We start from the raw sequence: 26,236 nt of genomic DNA on the forward strand, positions 1-26,236 counted from the left end.
GGACATGCTTTAGAGGTTATCGCACAATATTCATATTCGTGTTACCGTTGAAAATATGTAAAAATATTACTTTTACAATATTTAATAGTTTTTACAATGCATTTTTACAGTATTCTTTTTCAGGCTACAATAATGTATTAGCACGACAGCACAGTAATTTTTCAAAATATGTCTAAAATCATAGCTTATCTGTTTGTCATTACAAATTGTGTTAGCCTAGTTTACGAAATAAAATGTCCTTTATTAATAATCAAAAAGATTTTTATTGCTATACCCAGCAACTCGCAACTCCCATGTTATAAAGTATATTTAATAATTAACCAGAATATATAAATAATTGTAATAAATCGCTCTAGTTTAAGTGGGTAAAACGACAGTTAAGTGGAAGTCTGCAAATGTAACGCCGCCGTCGGAACGCCAAGCTGGCGACACATGCCCGACCTGGTCGAGGGGGGCCGGGGAAACTGCGCGGTAGCACACCTATTATACTTACACCATGGTCGCTCCGGCACAGGTAAATTCGGCACTACACCACTGATCATTGCATTATTTGGCTGGAGACAAATTGATCATTCTTTATAGAGCCCAATCTAGCGTGTGTTTGTTGCAACTGAAGAAACATCTTGCAGGTTGGTGCCACAATTACATCAATGATGTAAAACGACTGTGTTGCAATGTCTGTTAAATAAGGCAGCAACCTTCTGTGATGATGGTATATAGATGTATCTTGGTATCTTGTTCTTCAATATGATAAGTGCCTTAATGTTGGTGGCAACAATGTAAAAAAGTGTGGGCTTTCATATAAAATTCAAATTCATAAGAAAATGTTACTCTATAAAAATAGTATTTACTTTAAAACAACTTTGTGCTACCCCATCTGATGGCTTATTGCCAGAATCTAATATAAAATACTCCTATCAGTTGTAAATCACAGCTCAAAATTATTTTAACAGATTCCTGGAACTTTAATATTCTGTTATTTTCTATTTTGAGTGTTCCATATCTGGTTACTAGTTAAAGGTACAGATGAGTTTTGATCATTATTAAGTATAACGGTGTCCGCCTGCTTAATTTAATATCAAGTATGATTTAATTTTGTTTATAGGGACCTGAGGATCCTAAGCCGCAGTATTCATTTGAATTAACCACAAACTTTTTCCAAATTGATGAAACTGGAACTCTTATAGTAGCAGAGGAGAATTTGGACAGAGATCCACCTAGTCCTGGGAAGTTCCGTTTCCAGGTAAGTTATTAAAAGAAACATTTCCATTGATTATTTCCTAGTAAATGAAAGAATTATTATTGTGGTGTAACAAGAGGCACATCCTCAATTGCTTGGATGGTTTAAAGACATTGTAATGGAACAGATTAACCTTTTTGCTTTTTAATTATACATTTTTTGGCACACTTTGATGTAATATCTTAACCCTTTGGGTTCGTCATTAAATTCATGATTGGCCTCTCATATCGCCTGGTCACAACGGTGGCAAGGTCTGTTCTCTGTCTCAGGTTGGTCAGGTTGCTAATTTATGACCATGTCCTGTCCCTAAGCTTGGCAGGCCACTATGTGTGGCACCCTATGAGTTCTAAGATTTAATCCCTACACAGTTGTGGTTGGAAAGTGATGCAATATCTTGGCAAAATAAGTAACTAAGTAAATAAGTTCCTAAGATCACTACCACTATGTGAGTAGCTAAAAAAATAACTGTAGTATTTTATCAAGTAGCCAATGAATTAAAACCATATTAACACTAATTTGATTTCTGTATATTTGATATAATATGTTTACCATGTAATTTTGTTTACCGTAAAAATTAAACAAGGTTGTATTGAATAATTAAATTGATGACATTGATAGTAATTATTGATACATGAACCATTATGATCGTAATTCCAGTCGGTTGTAACACTGTCTTCCACTCTGAATTAATCACAACTGCCTTAGGGTATTCCTCCGGCTTTAAGTTTGACTGGAAGTTAAGTAATACAAATCTGATTTCTATATCAGTACATTACCCCTACTTTAATTTCTAAAACTGAAAATGGACAAAGTGTAGTAATTGATATAGTAGTAGCGTTGGGAAAAGTATCACTTTGTCAGAGAATTTAACTTTTAACAATGAATTAGGAGGGCACCGTTTTTACCCATAACCGTATAGACGGAGGAAAATTCCGGTTCCTTTGTGCGTACTCCGCAGAATTCAATCAACACATAACAGTATTATTGTCAAGAACATATCACTGTCTATAGGTGGTGGCAAGGGAGAAGACGGGCAGTGCAGCAAGTGCTCCATTGTCACTGACAGTGGCCTTGAATGATGTCAACGATAACGCTCCTCGACTGCCGATGATATCGCCAATCACCGTGCAGGCAGGGGAGGGTCGCCGGGAGATTGTCAAGGTGGTGGCCACTGACAACGACTTGGGAGCGAACGCAGAGATCACCTACAGCATCTATCATGTCTCCAACAACGGCCAGAACAGGTTTAAAATTGATGCACTGTCTGGTGCCATAGAGGCCATTGGCAAACTGAACGCTGCCGAGCAATATAGTATCACTGTTCAGGTAATTTCTGTTTTTACTCTTTTTAGTATAAACTGCACTTCGTTTGGTGATTTCCTTAATATAATCAATTAGATCTACAATCTGATATGATAGATGAATTTTACAGCTTTGATTCTGTGGTAGTGTTTCTAAACATAGAAAATTGAGTTTAACTTTTTCCACTTTGTAGGCCACAGACCATGGGGGCAAGTCCAGTCAGACGATCGTGGAGGTGACAGTAGTACCAGGTCCTAACACAAGGAGTCCTGTGTTCCAACAGTCCTCGTACCAAGTCACCGTCAGCGAAGGAGCTCCCATTAACTCCTCAGTTGCCACCATCATTGTAAGTAGATTTTCATTAGTGATGGGCAAATCCAGAATTAACAAATGTCGAATCCAATTCCATATATTAAAAAACATATTCCTAATTCTGAAATTTTGAATCCTGATAGCTTTTATAATCTAAGAACAATTTAAACAAAATTATAACCAATCCAATTTCTGCCCTTCTTAAACATTTAGAGACTGCCCTATAACATAATAAGTAATCCAACAATATCACTATATTTTAAAGGGATTTGCAGAGGTTCAGATAAACATCTATATTTTAAGAATAAGTCATATCCTCTACCTTTTAATTTTAATTGTATAGTTCATTATATATAGGCTTCCAGAATATTTGCCTTTAATCTGCAAATAAAGGAATATTCTTATCACTTATAAAACATATTTAAAATTAAATGTTTGAACATTTTCAAACCATCTCTTGTCAGGTACAGTCAACTAACAGTAGATTCGTATCAATGTATGTATATAAATCCAGAATTACAAGCAAAATATTACCTAAAATACTGCGATAATTTGTTCATTAGGTTGACTACTTATGGGTTTTTATAAACAAAATCATGTTTTCGTGATCTGAAATTTGTATATTGCCTACAGTAGTTGTCTACGAATAAACACAACAGACTCGCAGTGCTGCATGTACGTAAATATATATAACACTAACTGCACGTCACTAATCCTCACTGCTGGAGTATTCATTATATTTTCCACATGACGCTAAGATAAATTTAGTCGGGATGGATTGCAAAGTACTACTTGAACTAAAAAATATTAAATTAAATATTGTTATTGCATGATGTTTCAATGTTTTCTAGATTTTATTAAATTTGTGAGCTTCCCATTTTTTAGTTATAACTGTAAACTTAATTGTTAACTTTTATTTGACAGTTCTTGTATTAACTTCATACCTAAACTTTTATTTATTTATATACTCTATCGTGTAGTATACTGTATATATAACACATATAAATACTATAGAACTGACTGATTTTCTACATTTACAATCTTTTTTTAATAACCAGTATTCTTGTGTTTTCATACCCAATGTTCAACTTTCTAATCAAAAGTTACTTTGAATTTCAGTTAATTAAATAGCTGAATTCAAATCTTCCTTCAAATGAAAATAAAACCCTCCATAGTACATAATAGTTGAGAATCAGTTCTGACCGATGGTTTTTAAACATGAATTGCAAATAAGACTTAATTGAATTAAGTCACAACCTAATATTGAATTAATAAGACAGACACCTCAATGATAACTTATTTTGTCACTGAATGCTTGATACTTACTCAACCTATAGTATGTATGCTACCCTGTTACCTCAACCTATCTTGCTTCAAGATGTAAGTAAGTTATATTTAGAAAAGTCTTTGTATAAGATTTCTGTCTCTTAACTTTTGTGGTGTACAATAATAACATGGCTTCTTTTTAGGCCACAGATCCAGAAAATGATCCAGTTTCATATTCCATTGTATCAGGCAATGATTTAAGGCAGTTTGGAATCGATGACAAAACAGGCACAATAAGTGTCATCCGCCGATTAGACAGAGAAGATTTGACGAGATATGAACTTGTAAGTATATTTGTGAGACAATACTGTTTTATAAAAGAATTAATTACTAACTAATAAGCAATATTGAAATATTATTTACACTGTGTATTGACTAATATTCATGCTCTGATTAAAAATTTTTCAGATGTATCTGGAATTTAACTTGATCATACCATACGAGGTCTGGCCAAAAAGTATCCGACCGCCAACCAGTAGGCGGCCGCGGCGTAACCGACCAGCTTGAACCGGTTATTGAAGGGAAGGGGCGAGCCTCCTCCTTCCCATATTAGGCATTGAATCTGGTCACTCAGTGAGTCACAGCGCTCTGTTCCGTACAGTACTGCTGTGTGTGTGCGTTGCATTTCAATATGACTGAACGTGTTGAGCAGTGCATTTGCATTAAATTTTGCCAAAAACTTGGCCATTCAGCATCAGAGACGATTACTATGATACGGAAAGTTTATGGTGACGTGTCTATAGGCGATACACAAATAAAAGAGTGGTTTAGGCGGTTTAAAAATGGCCACATATCAGTGGAGAGTGATGACCGATCTGGCAGGCCTTCAACGGCCAGAAACGCTGAAAATGTTGAACATGTTCGTGCAGCAATTAATGGAAACCGTCGATTGACTGTCCGAGAGCTGGAAGAAGATTTAGGAATACCAAAATCGTTAGTTTGTAACATTTTACACAAAGATTTAAAAATGAATCGTGTTTCGGCAAAATTTGTTCCTCAATTTGCTGCTGACAGAAGACCAAAAGAACTGTTGACTTGAAATCGCACAGGACAATCTGGATTTGATAAAAAGTGGCCCAGGGCTATTTAAAAAAGTTATTACTGGTGATGAGTCATGGGTTTATGGCTACAACCCTGAAAAAAAGGCTCAATCTTCACAGTGGAAAACTCGCGAAGAGCAACGGCCGAAAAAAGCAAAACAAAGTCAAAGCAATGTCAAGACAATGCTGACAGTTTTTTTGACCAGGACGGCGTTGTTCATCACGAATATGCTCCAAGAGGCCAGACAGTGAATAAAGAGTATTATCTTGAGGTCCTAAGGCGGCTACAAGATGCAGTGCGAAGGAAACGACCTGAACTGTGGACAAGCACGTGACTGGATCCTGCACCACGACAACGCACCAGCTCATTCCTCAAATCTTATTCAGCGTTTTTTGGTCAAACACGACAACAACCAACTACGACAGCCTCCCTACAGTCCTGACATAGCTCCTTGTGACTTTTAGCTATTTCCTAAATTAAAAATTCCTTTGAAAGGAAAAAGATTTGATGATGTTGAACAAATGAAACAAAATGCGACGAAGGACCTGTTAGCCATTCCGCAAAATGAATTTAAGGAGTGTTTCCGGAAGTGGGAGGAGTGTTGGAATAAGGTAATGGCTTGTGGAGGGGAGTACTTTGAAGGGGACCAGACTGCCGTTGCCGCTGAGTAACGTCAGTTCATGCCAGACGACAAGGTCGGATATTTTTTGGACACATCTCGTATATGCAACTCTCTCTGTAAATACATCTGCAGATCTTTTTTATATGTTGTAGAAAGATTTTGTTCATGCATAAAAAAGGAATAGATTCTATTAGATGTACATATGTTATATATCGAAACATCTCAACAATAGATTTTTTTAAATGTCTAATTACTTGTTTTGTTCAGCTGATAAAAGCTGAAGACGAAGGAGGTTTATCCAGCACGGCGACTGTGAACATTGTAGTCAGTGACATAAACGACAAAAACCCAGAATTCACAGGACAACCCTATGAGTTTTCGGTGCAAGAGGGTCTGGCAGGAGCAGTGGTGGGGAGAGTCAAGGCTACAGACTCCGATGAGGGTGTCAACGCTATGATCTCCTACTCGTTGCCCTTAGATGTGCCTTTCCTTGTAGATGAAACCACTGGGGAGATAAAAACAAGGGCAGCTCTAGACTATGAGACCACAAGGGTAAGTAACTACGGCTTTATTGCTTAGTAATAAATAAACTAATAATAAAAAGGTAGCGGTACACCAAACCATGTGTTATGTAACAGGATTCGCTGAGTTACATGCAAAATTTCAAATCTACAGCTTATTTCATTTCAAAGAGAGTCATACACAACAGAAATTTTCTATCCCCTGGCAAACAAAAGAGAAAATTTATCAATGACGCTCAGCTAAATTCCATGGCTGGACATTTACCAACATAGAACTCATTCTTGTCTATTAAAAATAAAATTACATGTAAAACTCAAAGTCTAAATATGAAGTCTTTCACTATATATCTCCATAAATTCATATTTTTGTTCATTAACTTAGGTCTTACAGCAGTGTTCAAACAATAAAAGTTCCGGTGAGCTAGGGAGAGTTCACTGAAATCAAATATTGTCAATGACTTCAATAACTTTCCATTATTTTAATTTTATTCTATGAACAGAAATGTCATATGTCTAAATCTCATATTTAACTTAATTTAACTTAATTTTTTACAAATGATTTATTGTTCTATTTTCTCATTGCCTTCATGGACTCATAAGACCAATCTAAAAATATTTGCTAATGCTCAGCAAAATCCCATGGAGAAAAAAAACACCATCCAAAAAACCTGATGGTTTGTGGTTATAAACCATCATCAAATTTAGTGCTGAATATGTTGAAATTAAGCTTCATGTAAATTTTTCAAGTCTATTGGTCAGTTTGTTTTGAAGATATCGTGCGGACAGAAATGAAATTTTCCTAGCCTCTCGAGTGACAGGCTCAACCAGTAAATGAAATAAGTAATTTAGTTTATTTATTTTCACTTAACTTTAAATACGTCCTCACTAAAAGCTATAACAATAATTCTAACTTTAATTTTGGATTATATATTTGGATGTTCTGCTGTAGATTAAAATTGAAAAACTCTTATAAAAATATACCATATTTATAAATAAGTTCTCCTTTTTTATATCAGTTATGAATTTAATTATTCACTCGATGAGGCATCACTCACACTTGGTTTAATGAACATCTATCACTTATTGTCCCAAAGGCGGATTTTGAAGAATGTCTGAATGATACACATCTGCCTTAATGCAATCAAAGAAAGGGTTTAGAAAATAAAATATCCACCACCATTCAACTTTACTTATACTTTTAGCACAAATAAAAATTAATCTTATCTGAAATCAGAATAATGTTATTATATTACAAATTTATTTAGTTATCCCATGAAGTACTACACCTCTAGTTGGAACATAGTTGATGGAATCTAGTAACAGGTTTTGGCTTAAGTAAAATTTTAGTAATAGTTGTAAAGAAAATAGATTATTATAGTATTTTCCGGTTCTGTTTCAGTAAAATTTGTAATGAATGATTGGTTTCCAGGAGTACAGGTTCGTCATAACAGCCAAAGATGGAGCCACTGAGCCAAGAATAGCGACAGCGACTGTTGTAATCTACGTGACAGATGTTGAAGACGAAGCTCCCATCTTCCACCTCACAACCTATGAGGCATCTGTTCCCGAAAATGTTCCTAAATTTCTAGTCACTCATGTTTCGGTAAGCAGACCTCCTTTTAAAAATTTTCTTGAACCTAAATTTTTGTTACTTATGCCATCAAACACGTTTTGATAAAGACACGTTTGCTACTTATGCCTTTGTTTTTGTGATAAAGATCGACTGCCATAAGGCATGCAACAAATTGGATCTTAACATAGTATACATTGGAGTGAGTTTAGAGTGTTTATTTACATATTCATAACTCAAATGCTACTTTTACATTTCATTATTGTTATTATTATTAGTACCGAAGTCGTTATGAAGTAAATATGAATTCATTATCCTGTTCATGGTAGCAGCATGTCTACACATTTAATTGTTGCTTCATATGGTATTCTAAAGGAAAGGCAATTAAACGAATACCAAAAGATAAAAGATCTCACAGTTTTCTAAGTACTTTGTTTTAGAAGGCATGCATCAGAAAATATCTCGAGCTCCTCAAACTGTGGGTGATGCTGAAGTGGGTTGGTCAATTATTATTAAGTACAAATTTTCAGGCATGGTAATCACTGTCAAATGTGAATATAATCAATGACATCCCAGTTGTATGATAAATTTAGTTTTATTAAAAAATGAAATAATAATAAAGCCAATTCTAAATTCATTAAAAATTATTAATTAATACAACCGTTTGCTAAAGCAGTATTATATATTAAATAAAGTAAAATCAGTTTTATAATAATAGTACAGAAGACATGAATGATTCAACCACTTGTGTTAAATTATAGCAGTTGCGGCCATGGTTAGATCTCCCCAAATAACGAGGAATGAATGGGGAAATCCATGAATTGAAGTGAAGTTACATTGTAAAACTGTAAGGTTATTGGTTGAGCATGGTATAATCAATCCACATCCATATACATACAGGGTGGAGCGGCAGCACAAACCAGTACTCAAGTTAGTTCTCTTACTGCTGATCTTGAACAGCCGTCCTTATTATTGAAAGTCGTTATTGTTTGTGTTAGCTCCAGTGCTAACAATAATCAAAATAATCATAGCAATTTAAGAAAATTGGCCCACCAACGGAGAGTTATGAAGTTTCCAGCTCCAAGGTTAATAAGTAAATATACGTAGACTGACAATGTATAAACTGCCGCAGGCTGCTGATCCAGACACGAAGAAGCAGATCACGTACATGATACGTCAGGGACCTACAGATCTATTCACCATAGATCCACAGTTGGGAGTCATTCACACATCTCAGGGATTGGACTACGAAAGAGAGAATCAGCACATTCTCATCATTGGGACCAAAGAGAACTTAAGCAATAAACCTGGAGCCACTACAAAAGTTATTATATATGTCCAGGTGAGATTGTTGTTTGATTTTTTTTTAATTCTTAAAGTGTTTTCCTTTGGTATTAAGTGGTCACATTTTTTTAACATAAACAAGCATGTAAGTTACACAATATAAAAGTAGGTTTAGAAATCAGCTTCTGAATTTGCACTCAATTTAATAATACTATTCATGTAATCAATGTTTTACCAATATTTCTGAAAATAAAATGTAAATAAACTAGAAAATAAATTAGATATATGGAGGTATTCCAGTAAATACTATAAATTTTTACAGCTTTTTCATGGATGTAACATTGTATAAACCCTATTTTTCTTATGTCCTTTAGGATCGCAATGATATACCTCCCGTCTTCCTCACTGTGCCTCGACCTATAACACTGGATGATGATGTTGCCATCAGTACTCATGTAACCACAGTGTCAGCTACGGACTCTGACGGTACTGCTCCTGGTAACAAGGTAAGCTAAAGGTGATTTAGCTAGAAAATCAGTATCTTATATTCTTTTTTTTGTACTTTTGTAGTTATGAAATTCTATATTTTTATTTCAGTAGATAAACATTATTTTAATGACAGGTTCGATACGAGATTGTCGGCAGAGGCAAAGCTCCGAGGTACTTCCAGATCGACTCTGACACAGGAGAGATGTATGTTAAGGACGATCTACGGAAAGAGCCTGACAACGAATACCAAGTACGTTAACACAACTCATGAAGTACCGATTTAATATTTAACTGTACACTATTGGCTGTATTTAATTACTTTGGGATCACAACACATTTTGCGAACGATTATTTAGTAAGAACAATTCATCAATTGGAATGAATTTTTCTGTAAGTTTTAACTGGTATAATATTGAATAATTTATGTTAATTAATCCATATAAATTATCAATAACAGATGATGTGTAAACAAATCATCTGTTTCTCTGTGACTGTATGGACAGTTGGCACATTTCCAGGCCAAACTGAACGAAAGTATAGACAATCTAGAACAAGTTTCAGGGATCTACCACAAAAATTCGGTACGTAACAGAATGTGACTGCAGCGAACATGTTCAGGCAATGCAAATAATATATTATAATTTATTTTAAGAAGGAGACTTGATAACAAATTAACTTAATGTTTGCTTGATGTCACAGAATAAATTAACTGTAACAAATACTAATTACAGGTTGATGTAAAAGCTTATGACTCAGGGGAACCTCAGCTATCGACCATAATATCGGTGCCATTGTTTATCCGTCATATTGCTACGGTGCCTCCAGACATTGGACTGGGCTTCTCCGACGACTCCTACACCATCGAGATCCCCGAGAACACCCCTGATGGAGCCCTGGTCAAGATGTTCACTGTGGTCAACAGTCGAGTCAAGTCTCACACTGTCCCGCTGCGTTGCTCCATCACAAGTGGGAATGAGTCAGGTGAATATAACCTACATAACCTACAGACTTATTTAAATGAGATTTGTGGTATGGATTACTTATTCTCAAAAAATAAAAAAAGTGTAAATTGAGAATCTACTGTGAAGGAGTTTGGAAGCAGGAGATTGTCACAAATGAGCTCCAATTATAGAATAGATTTGTACCCAAAAATACTACATCGCGCACACAAAACAACTCAGCAAAACCTTCTTTTTAAAGTATCAAGTACTGTCAATCATGCTAACTATGGAATACCAACAGGCCTCCTTCTTCTACCTCTCCACCTTCTCCAGAGCATATTGTGCTGGGTTTGCCACTGTACATCAATTGGACTGTAATTGTTATCTACATAAATATTATTTCTGTGAGTGAAATATTTAGAGGTAATTTGGATTTAACCTGATTTTATTTTCCTGATTTCTGAAACCTGCACTAATAATTTGTATAACAAAGGTCCTTTTTGTATCCAAGCTACCACTACATTTTGAAAGTTAACGTTTGGGAAACTGCAATCTAGCAACTAACCAGTACAGCAAAAAGTAAAAATTATGTTTTTTAAACTGCAAATAAATATATAGTTCTCTCTTGATTGCCAATGGTAATTGCTTACTAATCAACGAAATAAGCAAGGAAACCACTGCACTTAGCTATAACATTTTACACTCCTTAGTTTTCTTTGCACTTTTGCAATTTGTAGTCGATTGCTCTGGGTGGTTGGAATATTACATTGTAAATTTAGATTGAAACTTTCTATTTAGTGGAGTGTTAATTAAGTACTTTAAATGAAAATGTCCCAATTTTTTTCAGGAATGTTTTCAATTCGGTATAACTGAGGATCGTAACTGTGAGCTGAGATTGGTTGGAAAAATTGACCACGAAAAACAATATGAGTACCATTTAAAACTGCAGCTCGACACTTTGGCTGGACTAGGAAACCCTGCTCGAATCTCTACTATGGTAATTTATTTTATAATTTGATTTTATTTTGTTTGTTTATTTTTGATACTTTATTATTAAATATCAGAATATTATCATTAAGATGAAATGGCACATTCAACATTTGAGAAGTGCTTGGGAAACTCAATTTCATATGAAACTTTGTTAATGTAAAAACTAGTTATTGTTATTATTGTTTGTTAATGTTATTGTTTCCAGTAAGTAAAGGATTGTTTCACAATATGCATTTATAAATGAACAGTTGCATTTTCAATATAACTAAGAAATTTTAGTTGTAAGCTGAGTTAAACCAGGACATTAGTTCTTGTGTACTCTGGAGTAATGTTTGTGAGAGAGTAGTAGTATCTTCTTTATTAGCAGTAGCCACTATGGAAGTATTGTCAGCATATATAAGGATGAGGATTTTAGGAGATCATTACAGTAAATCTTATGTTAATCAGAATAACTTAAGTAATATTTAAAGTATACAACTTTCAATTACACAATTGAAAAAATGGAATGCTATATTAAATTTAGTACGAGACACTGTCATCCAGTTTGTGAATTATATGAAGCTGCCTTCAGCTCACACCACTTACAAATGTAACTAGATTTATGTTTCACTTTCTTAACAAAACAGAATATTACATATGTGTTGTACCCTCTTTCTGTCATTGTTTTTTATAATGCTTCAAGATATTGACACCCTTACTGCACATTACAAGCTAAATTTTACTTTTATTTACTGGTTCTTCAGTACAATTGTTTCTTATTAATGAAAGATTTAATTTTATAGTTACTGATACGTCAAAATACATTGCAAAAACAACACTCTGTCACTTTTTTTAAATTTGTTCACCATATTTGAGTGGACATAGCTATCACCCTGATTTTATTTTGTGCTAAAAAATATAATTTTTCAAATGGTACAGTTCTGCTGGAAGGAGAAAAAGTTCTCTTACTCTACATTACATTCAGGTACATTATTGAAGTGCATAAAGTTTTCCAGAAAGACAGGAGGAATCTAGCATTAATATTATAGTTGTCAAACTTGTATTTCAGTCATTTTTATGAATATTCCTGTCTGTAAATCAAATTACAAAAAGTAAAAGTAAGAAACAATAATTTTAGGAGATATATGATATCTACAATATAAAGTGCTGCGGTCACAATTTTTAACAACAAAATATGTAAATTCAGGTAAAAATTCAAGTTCAAGACTTGAATGACAATGTGCCTCAGTTCGTCTATCCGGAAACCAGTAAACGCTTCAGTAAGGAGAAGTATTATGGGGCAGTGGCCAGGGATCGGAAAGAAGTTGGTGGCACAGTGCTTCAAGTAAAGGTAAGAAACAAAGCATATTTTGTAACTTTTAAATATCTGACTGAATTGTTTACACCTAGAGTTTTTGTTGTAAAATAATCTGTTCTCAAGAAATAAACTGAAGTTATCACACTAAGTGCTGCAGTTGTCAGAAGTTGTATCCTTTGATACCTGAAGTGAAGTGATAATGTTTACTTGATGCAGTGGTGAAGCTAATTAATGACTGCAGGAACTGATTGCAGATGTATATAATTTAACTGGAAAGCCAGATCAAAACTTTGTTTAAGACAAAAAAAGTACTTTAATTGCATCAATATACTTTCGATTATTAGTGGAAATATCCCAATTAACAGTTGGGATACATCATTATCTCCAGTGTTGAATCTATTCTCGTTTATAATTCTAATAATTATTATACTCGAATAATATTAAAATTATTTTACTATTAGAACACCAAGTGATATAGAAAGTATTTATCGTGACTACAGGGCAGTGGTTGGATTACGATCACGATACTCACCGAGTTGACACTTACAATTTGTATAATACATGATTTTGTTTGTTCATCTCAAAGCTGTATGTTTTTGAGTTAAATTCGAGCTAATAATATTTAGAAACTATTTACATGTTTTCCAAAATTAAAACTTGATTAAAGAAAGTAAAATTGTGAAATATTTTAAAGACTGAGTACTGGTTTTTAGGCAGCAGACAAGGATAGTGGAAACTTGGGCAATGTAGAATATAGGCTGATACCTGATGAGAGTGGGGCCACAGACTACTTCGCTGTCGACCCTAGCACAGGCAGTATTCGCACAAGACGAGGGCTAGACACCATCCCTGATGAGCAGCTGCCCTTGCGGCTCACGGTGGAGGCCCGTGACAACCCTGCCGCACCCAATGACTACAACGTGGTCAAGACTGAAGTAGTGGTCAGTACAACAAGTTACTACAAATTAATTGCTAAAACAATTAGCCGTAGAATTTGATTAGTTATCCAGTTTTTATTAATAATTCTGTGTTAAGCACACAGTTGTATGTGAGTAAAACAGAGTAGCTCATAACCATTACCAGAAGGTTATATGAGAAAAGAACCTAAGCATAAAACTCAAGCAAGGATACAATTGAACTTAGTAACTTTCTGTGATTATCAATCTGTTACAATTGAGCCATTCGTGTAGGCATAGTGTAACAATCATAAATCTTTAATTCTAAGATACAAGAGATTTATAATCAGTAATATTACCTCCACAAAAGTTTTACACAAATGAACTACATTTGCGACAAATGTAGCCATTGTCTTAACCCTTTCAACTCGATAAAAAGCATATGTGTAAAATCCCAGTTTCTAATTATATTTATTTTATTCACTCATACAGTACAGTTTAACTTATATAGTTGAAAACATGTCTACATAAAGATAACTAACATTTCAAATAACCAGATAGTGAAAAATAATTACTTAAGATAATTTTTACTGTAAAACATTTCTCAGTGAAATATGTATATAGATTTTTGTTTGTTTTTTGTAACACTGAAGAACTATTGTTTTGTGTTTAGACTCTGTACTTGCTGGTGAAACATCACTTATTTACTTCTTGGTATTTTTAGTATGTTGCTTTCTATGTGTGTTGCATTTCTCTTTCATGTCAGTCTAGTTTTATTTAATGTTAGGCTTATTTCTTTTGATTTTAGCAGTAGACTGAGTACTTGCAATTTCTGAAACACATTTCAGTTTATAAATAATTCTATATTTTCACTGCTGATCAAACATGGGTTCGTTATGTCAATGTTAACAAAAAAGACAATCAACGGAGTGGGTCACACCCATTGCCACAAAGTCTAGCAAGATTGGTTACGTGCAATAGATTTTTGCTACAATAAGTGCTTAAATAACTTACTTCCTAAATGACACTCTATGATTATGAACTTGTAAGCAAGGTCTTCAACAGTTAAGTGCAACAATAAACTAATTTTACTCCAATAATAGTTAACCAGCCCATTACTATGATTATATACTCAAATTTATCAGAAAACATTTATCCTTGAATGTTTGGTTATAGGTGAACCTAATAGAGGACCAGAGTCGTCTGATCCTGGTCGTAGATGACAAAGCTGCAGGAGAGGTGCAGGGCCAGCAAGACACGCTGGTGTCTCTGTTGCAACAGCAAGCCGGTCTCATTGTAGGAGTTGAACGAGTTTCAGCACGTCAGTACACGAAAGATAACATCACATTGGAGACTGACCAGGCCTCCACGGACCTCTGGTTCTATGCCATTGACCCTAATACTGAACGAATACTATTACGCAACAGCACCAAAATAAAGAGGTACATTTACTTTTTTTGTCTTCCACAAAACAAGTTATTTAGATTACTGACATCATTGTATTAAAAATGAAGCTTGTATTGGTTGTGTACTGTATATTAGAACATGTTTAAATTACACAAACCGGTACGTATTATGTTGGATGTTTCAACAGCATAGATTTCTAAAGTGTTTGTTGACAACAGCCTTGCTGTTGTTGAAAAGCTTCACAAGATAGAAGGTATTAGTTTGTGTAATTTCAAAATTTAGTAATATCTACCACATTATTTTTTATGTAGAAGGGAAGAGAAAAAGTTATTTTCCTACTCCAGCTAGCACACTTTCCTTGTAGCTACTACAATGAGTGGACCGATGTTGTAAGCAAATGAGAGTTCATCAAGATCACAATCTGCTCCCAAACACATCATGGGCAATTTTTAAGAAATTTCTATGACATACATTATAATATTATATTTCTCCTTCATAAGGTCTACTCTGGTTTTAAGTTAGACTAGTTTAAATTGATATATTATTTCACTGTACAATAAATTATAAGGGTCTAATGTCAACAATATTCTAAATTTGTTTTGCTATAAAAAAGTATTACTGTCACACAAAATGTGTTTGAAATAAATATGATGGCTTGTTTGATAATCTACCCTATTAGATTAGAAAGATGATACATTTGGCCCTCCTGTATCATCTTTAAAATTTTACCCTTATCACGCTCATATTACTGCACATTAAAATGTATTGTGGTTCCATGATTTAGAGCTATTTTTACCCATTCTGTACCAAAAAGTAAAAATGTTGTATGTTTGTAACTATCACCATAAAAATTAACAGTAACTATAATGGAAGTAGTCATGTTTTTTTTTATACTTAAATCTATACTTTTTACCAAGGTTGCTGTTTATTCTGAGTTGCAGCATTAAGCAGATTCAATACTTTATGCTGATAATTTCCTCTGTGATGTAGGTCACTGTTGAGCCTGGAAGCGATGAGCAACATTACTGTAGAAGTGGCAGCCACACTACAAGCCTCCGCCTCATCAATCCATGCGCCAGTACATGTTACGCCGGTGCGCACGGCTGTTGTAGCAGTGCAGTGGGAGGTCTTCCCTTATGCTCTCATCATTATTGCTTCCCTTATCCTGATTCTCGGCACTGCTGGCATTGTATACATTTGCATCTCCTGGTCTAGGTAATTTCATGAGAAACTTGTACAGTAGACATTGATCATACTGGACATTGGTTATTACTTATAAACTTGTCTCAAAGGTTTTTTATTCACGTTTATTTTTATGTGTTGTCAGGTATAGAGCCTACAAAGAGAGGATGCAGAGGATGTATGTGGTACCTCGATACGATCCTGTTTTTGTGGAACCTAATCTTAAGGAATATGAAACACAGGTATTAAATTTTTTATTTATTCAATAATTGTAAAGCTCATTTTTACACATCACTTATTCAAGTGATGCATAAAACCAAGTGATGCATTCAAGTGACCATTCGGTCAGAAGGAATATTTGACTGAATGTAAATTTATCAAAACATTGATAACTTCTATAGGATTATTGAAGGATGATCTTTACTCTTCTACTCTATAAAGATCTCAGAGAGCGTAAAGTAAATAATATGTGTAAAGAAATGGGCTGCTACAAATTCAATGTACAAACCATTTATTCATGTATTATCTACAGTAGTGACATGTACTGTAACAATAATACAGTGCTGTATGTAGAGATAAAAATGATTAAAAGTATGTTTGTTTGATTTGTTTCAGGTTTTACAAATGAGTGTACCGCTAGATGATAATGACAGTTACAACGATCTCCAACTGGACTTCAGCAGAAAGAATCATGCATTTACTTTAGATAATGTAAGCTACATAACCAAAGACAATGGCGATAGCATAGGTGAGTACAATTCATGAATTATAAGTATGTACAAATAATTGTCTGAGCAGTTAGTGAATTTTCTATGTTGAGAGAATTGTTAGACTCAGTGTACTAAAAAAAATCAGATAGACAAAAATACACTTTGTTTTTATAATAATCAGTTAATCAATGCTTCTAGCTCTCAACTCGTCTTCGACCTAGTAAAAATTTCGACTTTATTACATGAACAATTTTGCTGCAGTAGCATCATTATATTATTTTATCTCATTCAAGTTAATGTTATCTTGTTATAATATTGGGTATTGTGGGTTTCTTTCAGATATTTAATTTAATTGTTGTTACATTTATATTTGTAATAATTAGCTCATTATTTGTTATTAACTGCATTTGGCTCTGGTCATCTTTGTTGTCAATATTATCAAAATGGCATTACCATGGAAATGTCAATAAAAATGTAAAAAATACATGTAAATAAAATAACTTCTGCTTATTCTGTTTGATGTCAACCAGAGCTTCAATTAAAATAGGTGATCTAAATGTGGATTCTATTGATAAAAGTTATTCCTAAAAAATTAGGAATGATCTCAAGGAAGATTCTGCATGCTAATACAAACAATGTCTACATTCCGATTTGAATTAATAGGGCTGAAAGCAAGGGATTGTTACTAGTTGATAGTGAGATCAGCAGACTTACATTAAAAATGTCTTCTAGGCTTCACTGATTGAAAGAACACATAAAAGTACACATAGGTAGAAATGTTGGATACTAACAGTTTTCATGAATATTTGATATAGTACTCAATACAATGCTAACATTTATAAAATGATAACAAGAGTCTATAAAAGTGAATTGGGAACATGGCTTCCTACATTAACTCTGCAACCCAAAGTGTATTCAACTAGAATGTTCTCTGCTGGTTGAGAAAGATTGCAGTGCAATCAAAAATTTCTAACTATGTGTAAAATATGTGTACTTTTTGTGTGCTTTCAATCAGTGGAAAGAACACATTGAACAGAAACACATTGTTAATATACCTATAGTAACAAATTTACGTACGTCTCACCACTTCAAAAATAAATAAATTCATGAATTGGTAAATTTAAAAAAATAATCATAACCATATATATTTGTTCTTCGAGAGGATCTGGATACCAACATATATTTTTTGAAATTAGATAAAATGACGAATAAATTGGCTATCTCAGATTCTAGTACTTATAATAGTATCACACTTTATCATGAACAGTCCCACCACTTTTCAAAAAACTAATGTAGTTTTTTATGGTTTATGCATATTTATCTCCACACTTCCTGAAAACGATAATGCACTATACATATAGTTTTATAGTAAAAATTTATTTTTTACAAAATCTTTAAAGTATGGGTACAAAACTCTAAAAATGGCCTGCCATCTGTGAAAAAATGGCCGTCAGTTCTATGGTTAAACATGGATCATGGCTGAATAAACTGAACTGATTGTTATCTTATTGCTCTGTAAACACTTGTCTGCCCAAATAGATTCTGCGTCTGTATTTTGCTACACATGGAATCATTTTATAGCATTGTTTGCCTTTGCTGTAATTTGTATTCTTGGTGTGATTCCTATTTCTTATATTCTAGTTATAATGGTGATTCTTGAGAAATCAAATAGATGTGTACATATATATGTTTAAAGTTTTGAAAAAAATAACTTTTCCTACTAGTTTTTACCTAAATAATGCTGTTACTGCGCACCAAAGCAAACAAGTTATTTATAAAAACACAGACAACGTCTGTATCTTGTTGGTATTTCAGTTCAAAATACCTTAATGAACTGTTTATATAAGTAAATATACGTTAATTTGTAAACAAGTCTGTTTCATTAAATTCAAACATATTTTTTAGTTAATATTCTTTACTTAGTTTGAAATAAAAGACGAACCATATTCAATTTCCCAGGAATGAAAGATACACCTTGGGTTTAAAGAAGTGAAATGTACAGTTTTATCTCAAAATAAAACTTACCTGACAGTAAAACATAGCACCTGATAAATAGAATGTAAAGACTAATACTGTGATAGCGTAGTTAGTGTACTCTTGATTATGTTAGTGGACAGAGGTGGTGCTGATGGGCAACAGCAATCTTTAAAATTGAATTATCTTGGATTGAAGACTTGTACATAAATGACAAATTATACTGATGACTCATTAAATTTTACTAAATTATATGTTTGTTTTAATTTGTTAATTTTTACTTGCATTTCATACTAAATCCAATCCTGGTGATTTTCAGGCCAACAAAGTCCAGTGAGTTCAGATGCAGCGACAACGACGAGAGCATCGAGTTTAGTGGGCCGTCATGACAATGTCAACAATAATAATATACACCAACCAGGAATATTAAATCCTGTATATGACAAGTAAGTATAACATTTTTAAACATACTAAGATTTACTAAATTAATGTATTTGTTAACAATAGTATTTTTTAAATTTAAGGAAATCAGCTAGCCCTCGATAATTTTGATAGTATCTTTATTAGGTACGTTTGGATAAAGAGATTCAACATCAAAAGATACAAGATATTCATCTTCTTCGATCTTTAAATCTTTTGTGGAGTTTAAGAAATCTTGTTATCTCATTGAGTACGAAAGGCCTCACAGAAATAAAAACAAAAATATTATTGGAGTGTTTGTTTTAAATTAATAACCATCTGTGTGCTAAATAAATAATATAATATTTAAAATGTTATTTTGATAATTTTGACCTGTCTGAAACAAATTGTATATAAATTATGATTGAAACATTACTATATTAGAGACTAGATGGTCCTATGATTATATGTTTTTACAAATTTTTGAAGTTTATCTGTGTGTACAAGTAATTCACACTCTGTGTTGCAATTGTCAGATCGGACGATGAGAGGGGACTGAACAGTTCCACCAATGAGAATGTCACCTTTCGAGAAAAGAAAGACTATTCTCACCTTGGCTTCAACTATCTCATCGACAGATCACCCATCGAAACAACCACCGAGTTATAGTGTTAAGTGAAAAAATCCGCATTAAGTAAAACGATACGTAAACTTGTAAGAGTGCACAACATTACAAGTATGCTGGTTTTACTAAAACATGTAAAATAGTGATTTGTAAATATGAAAATGCTCAAGAATTAAGTGCTAGAAAGTGTTTTTCTGATGCCATATCGTTGACTCTATAGGTTGTAAAATAATGATGAATAACTATAAAGACGTTATGGATAGTAAGCCTACTATAAATTATGATTTAGTAAAAAAGATTTTAAAATATAATACTCATCTGTACATACTATTTTATATTTTAAGTTTAGTATCTTATAAATTAACTTTTATACATTTATAAATAAAATTATTATTTCAATTTAGGCTCAATAAAGTGAGTGCAGTTTTTGCTCAAGTAACTATTTAAAATTATAATATTTTTTGTGATAAAATTGTTTTGTATTTAAGATTTGATAAGACTTTATTATTGTATTACATGTTATGTATTCTCCTTGCCAGTTTTACATGACAGCTTATTGAAATCTTTTATTAAACATTTTTTTCTTAAATAGGTAACCATGATATGTTTACCAATGTTGGGTATTTTGTTTGTATTCTCAGTGGCAACATCAAATATCGGGTCTTTTAACATGACTTAGGTTTTTTGTTAGTAAGTTTAAAAAATGTGCTTCAGAAGTATCTGTTTTGATACTAGTCAAAAGAGGAATGTTCAGTTTATATCAATAAAAATCGTTTTAATCTTTCTAATGTTAAGTTATATGTCTACACAGTCTTTAAATATTTGTGTAAGTTCTCCCATACAGCACACATAGCACACGCTGTGACGAATCAGATGGTTTCGTTCAGCTGTTGTTACTCTTCAAATCAGATTTTATTTCTTATATAAGAGTATTTTAGTAGTATTTGCTTGTTTTGATATTGTGAGTTGTTATTGTTACTTACAACAATAGATTATAATGTTCGTATTTGAGTTCATAGTGGTCAAAAACTAATGTGAACGTATATTTTTGTTCTTTACTATCATTTATTTGGAACTATTATAAACTAAAAAATTAATTAATTGAAAAATAATAGTAACCAGACTGAACATTTAAAAGTGAACCTTGAAGTTTTTACATATGGTATGGTAAGTTGCCATTTTCACCACCTGTACTTATGTGTGTGTTTTTAATTTACCATATGCAAAAAGATTTTAAACCTTTTACTCTTTTTTTGTTGAAATATACAATTTGTATATTTAATTTCAATGATCTTAATGATCTCAATGTATCCCATTCATAATCTTTTTTGTAAAAATAAAAAACTTTGAATTCATTTCTTTATATTCTTCTGTTTACAAGGATGCAGTGACTAAACTTAATATAGGGCGGTCCAACCAAAATGCACGAGGTATATTGTAAATAAAACAAAGAGTTTTCAGAGAATTATCTTAATATATTTTATTATGATATAAGGATCTATGACAATTATGTGTGAAACAAAATATCGGCCAAATGTTCGCCCCGGCGTCGGTGGCATACCTCTATCCGATGCTCCATATTTTGAATGACTCTGAGACATTTGAGGCTCAATGTCGTTAATATGCCGAATTATCTCATCCTTTATCTCTTGAATTGTTCTTGGCTTATTGACGTACACTTTTTCTTTTAAATATCCCCAAAGAAAGAAGTCCAACGGTGTCAAATCACATGATCTTCCAATTAACATCGTCACGACGTGAGATAACATAACCATTGAATTTCTCGCTCAAAAGAGCCATTGTTTCGTTGGATGTGTGGCAAGTGGCACCATCCTGTTGGAACCACATATCGTCCAGGTCCCTGTCCTCAATTTCTGGCCACAAGAAGTCCGTTATCATCTCACGATAGCGAACACCATTTACGGTAACTGTTTGGCCGACCTCATTTTCGAAGAAGTACGGCCCGATGACGCCGCCAGCCCATAAACCGTACCGAACAATCACTCGTGGATTCTCATTTGCCCAAATGCGGTAATTCTGCTTGTTTACGAATCCACGGAGGTGAAAGTGTGCCTCGTCGCTGAAGATAATTTTCTTTGAAAAATCACCATTGACTTCTGTCTGTTCAACCAACCATTCGGCATATTGACGATGCTTGAAATGGTCAGTAGGCTTCAGATCTTGAGTTAATTGAACCTTGTAAGCATGTAAATTCAAATCTTTATGCAATATTCACATCAGTGATGTTCGTGAGATGTTCAATTGTTGCGCACGACGACAAGTCGAGGTTGACGGCTCTTCTGCCACACTATAGCGAACAACACCAATGTTTTCCGCAAAACGAACTGGGCGAGCACGCACACGTGTTTTCACATTTCCCACAGATCCGGTTTGCTGAAATTTGCGCACAATTCTCCCGATTGTGGACACATTTGGTCGATTATGCTGACCAAAAAAATCACGAAGTGCACGAAATGCATTTTGATTTGAACGTCCATTTTCTTAAAATGCTTTAACAATATTAACACGCTGCTCAATGGTATACCTCTTCATGGTTGAATTTGTTGAACACTGAAACAAAAAAATGTCAAATTAAGTTGGGCAAAATACTTGACGTTAAGGTGTGACTAACAATTATCATCGTGCATTATGGATGGACCACACTTTATATACATGCATATTTATTGCTTTGTTGGAAAATATTCCGTAAACATTCCTGAATGAATTGTTATATAGGCTAATATAATTTACATTGTTTACAATATATATGACAATAAAATAAAGATGAGGCATATACGGAAACAAAAAATAATTTGCCACTGAGAGGTCTGGTTACCAGTTCCAGGATTAATTATGTTAGAAACTTCTTAATTATACTCGTATTCTGTCTCAGCATACTACTAACATTTTCTTTGTAAGCATGGTTATTCCATTTAAAACATAACAACTTATTTAAGGCTGACAACAAGGTAAAGCAAGGATTTCCTGGTTTTTATTGCAATGATATAACTTTGTCTATATTGGTCTTACATTAGTATTCTATGAACTTTACAATGTTTTTATATTCGGCTTATATAGAATGGTTTGTATATCATCATAAATTTAAAATTGGTTTCAAAATAATTTGAAACTGAGACTTATAATTTTGGTTCAAGTGCATTCTCTGAAAATTTGTATAAGTTGCAAATAGAAATGCTCTTAACATTTGGAGGAAAATCTATACATTTAAAATGTTAACTATCACTAACGAGACATTACACATTAAATTAAATAATCCTAAACTAATGATTTCAATTTATTAACTCTTACAGTAATATGAGCAGTATGAGTTAAATATTAATTTAAATCTGCCACACATAATTTATTTGGATATAATATTCTCATAAATAACATTATCATATGTATCAGATACAAGTACAAATGATAAGTATATCTTAAACCTATCATAACATTAAAATAACACCTGTTATCAACTTAAAACTATAAATTAGGTTTCATACAGTTTCTCCTATGAATCCTTCATCTAAATTTACAATGACTCCATGGTTAGTTACTAGTCTTGTAATTCGTTTTGTAGCCTAAAAATTTAATCAATATCTGTGTTACTTCCCAAAACATTATGTCATATTGGAATATTGATTCTACATAAGCATTATTTATCATATTATTTTCAAATGGAGCACTATCTCTTAAATGTAAAAATAAGAATGAAATTAATCCACATTTGTTTTTAACATAATTTATCTGTGTCAAACGTCTTCTGACATTAACAAATTTCTCCTACTAGTTTTTTTTGAAGCTATTCTGACATAACTATTCCATATCTTTACTTTTATTAAAGAGCGTATACGTAGCTGACAAATATCCCAATAGATCCCAGGAGGCATTCACTTTTACTTTGATTTCTAAAATTTCATTATGAACATATTGTTGGCCCTGGACTGAATTAATGAACTAAAAATGGTTCTGTCTTCTGTCAAATGTCAGTCCAGCTAGTCATGTAGAGAAATTCTTCATGTTTCAGTAAGATAGTGCTATCATTAGGAATGCAGAGAAAATATTACATATATTAGTTATCGTCATCAAATCATTTAAAAACTACACATTCACACAAAGAACACATGTATGTCCACGGAAAGGCTAGAGCTGAACTGACATTACATAACCCCCAATCCTGAGTTGAGGACATCACTGCTATCATTGCCAGCTGATATTTTTTTGGACCGGTACATATAGTAATTGCATTAAAATGCTGTGGGAACTGAAATGGAGCTTTTGAGATTGTTGATCATGTTCTGCCCATTTTCTTTGAACACTCTAGAAATTTTAATTCTTCCAATGTTCTCAAGTTGTCCTTTTTAACAAATGTAATAGTGTATATCAAAGCTCATATTTATGCCATTCATAGTCTATTAAGTGCTGAGTGAAAGATGATTTTTGCTTTTTGCCAATCAGTTCTTGAATCTGGTATATGCTTTTTATATCTGGTCCTGTATGTCCAACATATCTTCTGGAGCTATCATCACATAATTCATAAATATTCATAATTCATACATTTTATTTATAATTATCTATAACATATATCTTGTTTTTAAATTTTAAATAGTAGAATTAATCTTTAAAAAAAGTCATATTTGTAATGCAAAATAATGTACAGTACTTAACCCTTTTAGTGCCTTGTAATTTTACCTTGTGTAAAAAATGCTGTCACTAAGATTTTCTAAATGTAGAGTTTTAGTAAACATGTTGTATCTTCATTTGTTAACTATTTTCTCCAACTTGTACAGTGAAAGGTATATAAATTCAGCATTTAAAAAATACTCCTACACCATATGTCTAGTGTTTGCTTGAGTCTGCACATTTGTGTATGAATTAAGATTTAACATAGTAAACTTGTATTGGAAGTTTACTCATTAGAAAACCTTATACACCTTCAGTTCTCACTACGAAATCAAGCCTCAAAATGAAATTTTACCTAATTAATTGTATTGGTTACATTTTTTCCCTAGATGGACAATTAACGTTTTCACCCTTGCAGATACGATAACAGTTATTGAGTAATCGTTATATTCACGCTTCTTGACAAACTAAACCAATAACATCAAAAGTGACTATATTGTCACTATTAGTAAGGTATATCCTATAGTTAAAATCCAATTTTACAACCTCTTACTGCACGATTTTACTGGTGATTCTCACAGATGTCACTATAAAGTCGGAACAATGTCCGATTTAATTAAAGCAGGAAAGAGATATTTTTGAGACACAGTAATACAAGATATTAATAATGGCAGTGTGACATCCATGCTCTTCTCTTGTGTTTAAAGTTTATCTTAAACCTTGTAATCAATTTTTAGAACTCATCGAATATTAAGATACAGTTAGTAAAAGAGGCCATAAAACAGCTTTGCAGCTGGTTCAGCTTAGCTATGACACGTGCCAAACTGTAACAAATTGTTAATAGTGTAAAGAGAGACTGATGTACATTTACGATTCATGAGTTGCAAGTTGAATGGACGTAAATCAGACGAAAGCTGAGTGGTCAGCAATTTTACGTACTAGTCATATTGACTTCCATAGAATAGGATGAGAATGCAACTAATTTTAGTTCGTTGTACATTGTAAAGATTTATTTAAAGTCAATTCACAGTGTTTATATTATGTTGAAATGTGTAAATAACGCTAGATATTTTTCTAAGGACTACATATACGAGTTACATTGTTTATGTAGTACATTGTTATTGTAAAGTAAATTTTATTGTACAAATATGTGTAGAAGTATTGTAATTAGGAGTGTTGTTTGCAAACTAGTTGGGCATTTCACAGACCATTCCCATTACTGTATGAGATGCTCTTTAATAATAAATATTTTACTTTAAGTTTTAAACAATTGTTTTCATTCCTCCCCGTTTACACATACATCCTGCTGTCTTTGAGGATCATTCACTTTTAACCTTAGAGAGAGTATGATAATGTTTTAGGTGAATACAAAAAAATTACTTTATTACCAAACGTTTCATGCATTCTATTCTTTGTTCCTTTTTAAAATAATAACCAATTAATCCTTCCCAAACGGTGAAGGAAAACTTGTATTTTATTTCCAGTTGG

General features: G+C 33.0%; 1 protein-coding gene across 1 annotated transcript in view; it reads left to right on the forward strand.

Moving 5' to 3' along the window:
• Positions 1-26,015, forward strand: part of LOC124362263 (cadherin-99C-like) — a 222,983-nt gene extending 196,968 nt beyond the window's left edge. The window contains 19 exon segments of the mRNA XM_046816616.1: positions 1,106-1,243; positions 2,252-2,566; positions 2,736-2,888; positions 4,324-4,464; positions 6,111-6,395; positions 7,794-7,967; positions 9,067-9,276; positions 9,593-9,724; positions 9,841-9,957; positions 10,439-10,686; positions 11,495-11,645; positions 12,825-12,968; positions 13,649-13,876; positions 15,008-15,273; positions 16,229-16,453; positions 16,566-16,662; positions 17,036-17,168; positions 19,424-19,550; positions 20,040-26,015. Coding sequence (XP_046672572.1) covers positions 1,106-1,243; positions 2,252-2,566; positions 2,736-2,888; positions 4,324-4,464; positions 6,111-6,395; positions 7,794-7,967; positions 9,067-9,276; positions 9,593-9,724; positions 9,841-9,957; positions 10,439-10,686; positions 11,495-11,645; positions 12,825-12,968; positions 13,649-13,876; positions 15,008-15,273; positions 16,229-16,453; positions 16,566-16,662; positions 17,036-17,168; positions 19,424-19,550; positions 20,040-20,172 — 3,417 coding nt within the window. The 3' untranslated portion in view covers positions 20,173-26,015.
• Positions 26,016-26,236: the final 221 nt, after the last annotated feature.

Source organism: Homalodisca vitripennis, chromosome 5, assembly GCF_021130785.1.
Source record: "Homalodisca vitripennis isolate AUS2020 chromosome 5, UT_GWSS_2.1, whole genome shotgun sequence".
In the NCBI taxonomy this organism is placed as follows: Eukaryota; Metazoa; Arthropoda; class Insecta; order Hemiptera; family Cicadellidae; genus Homalodisca; species Homalodisca vitripennis.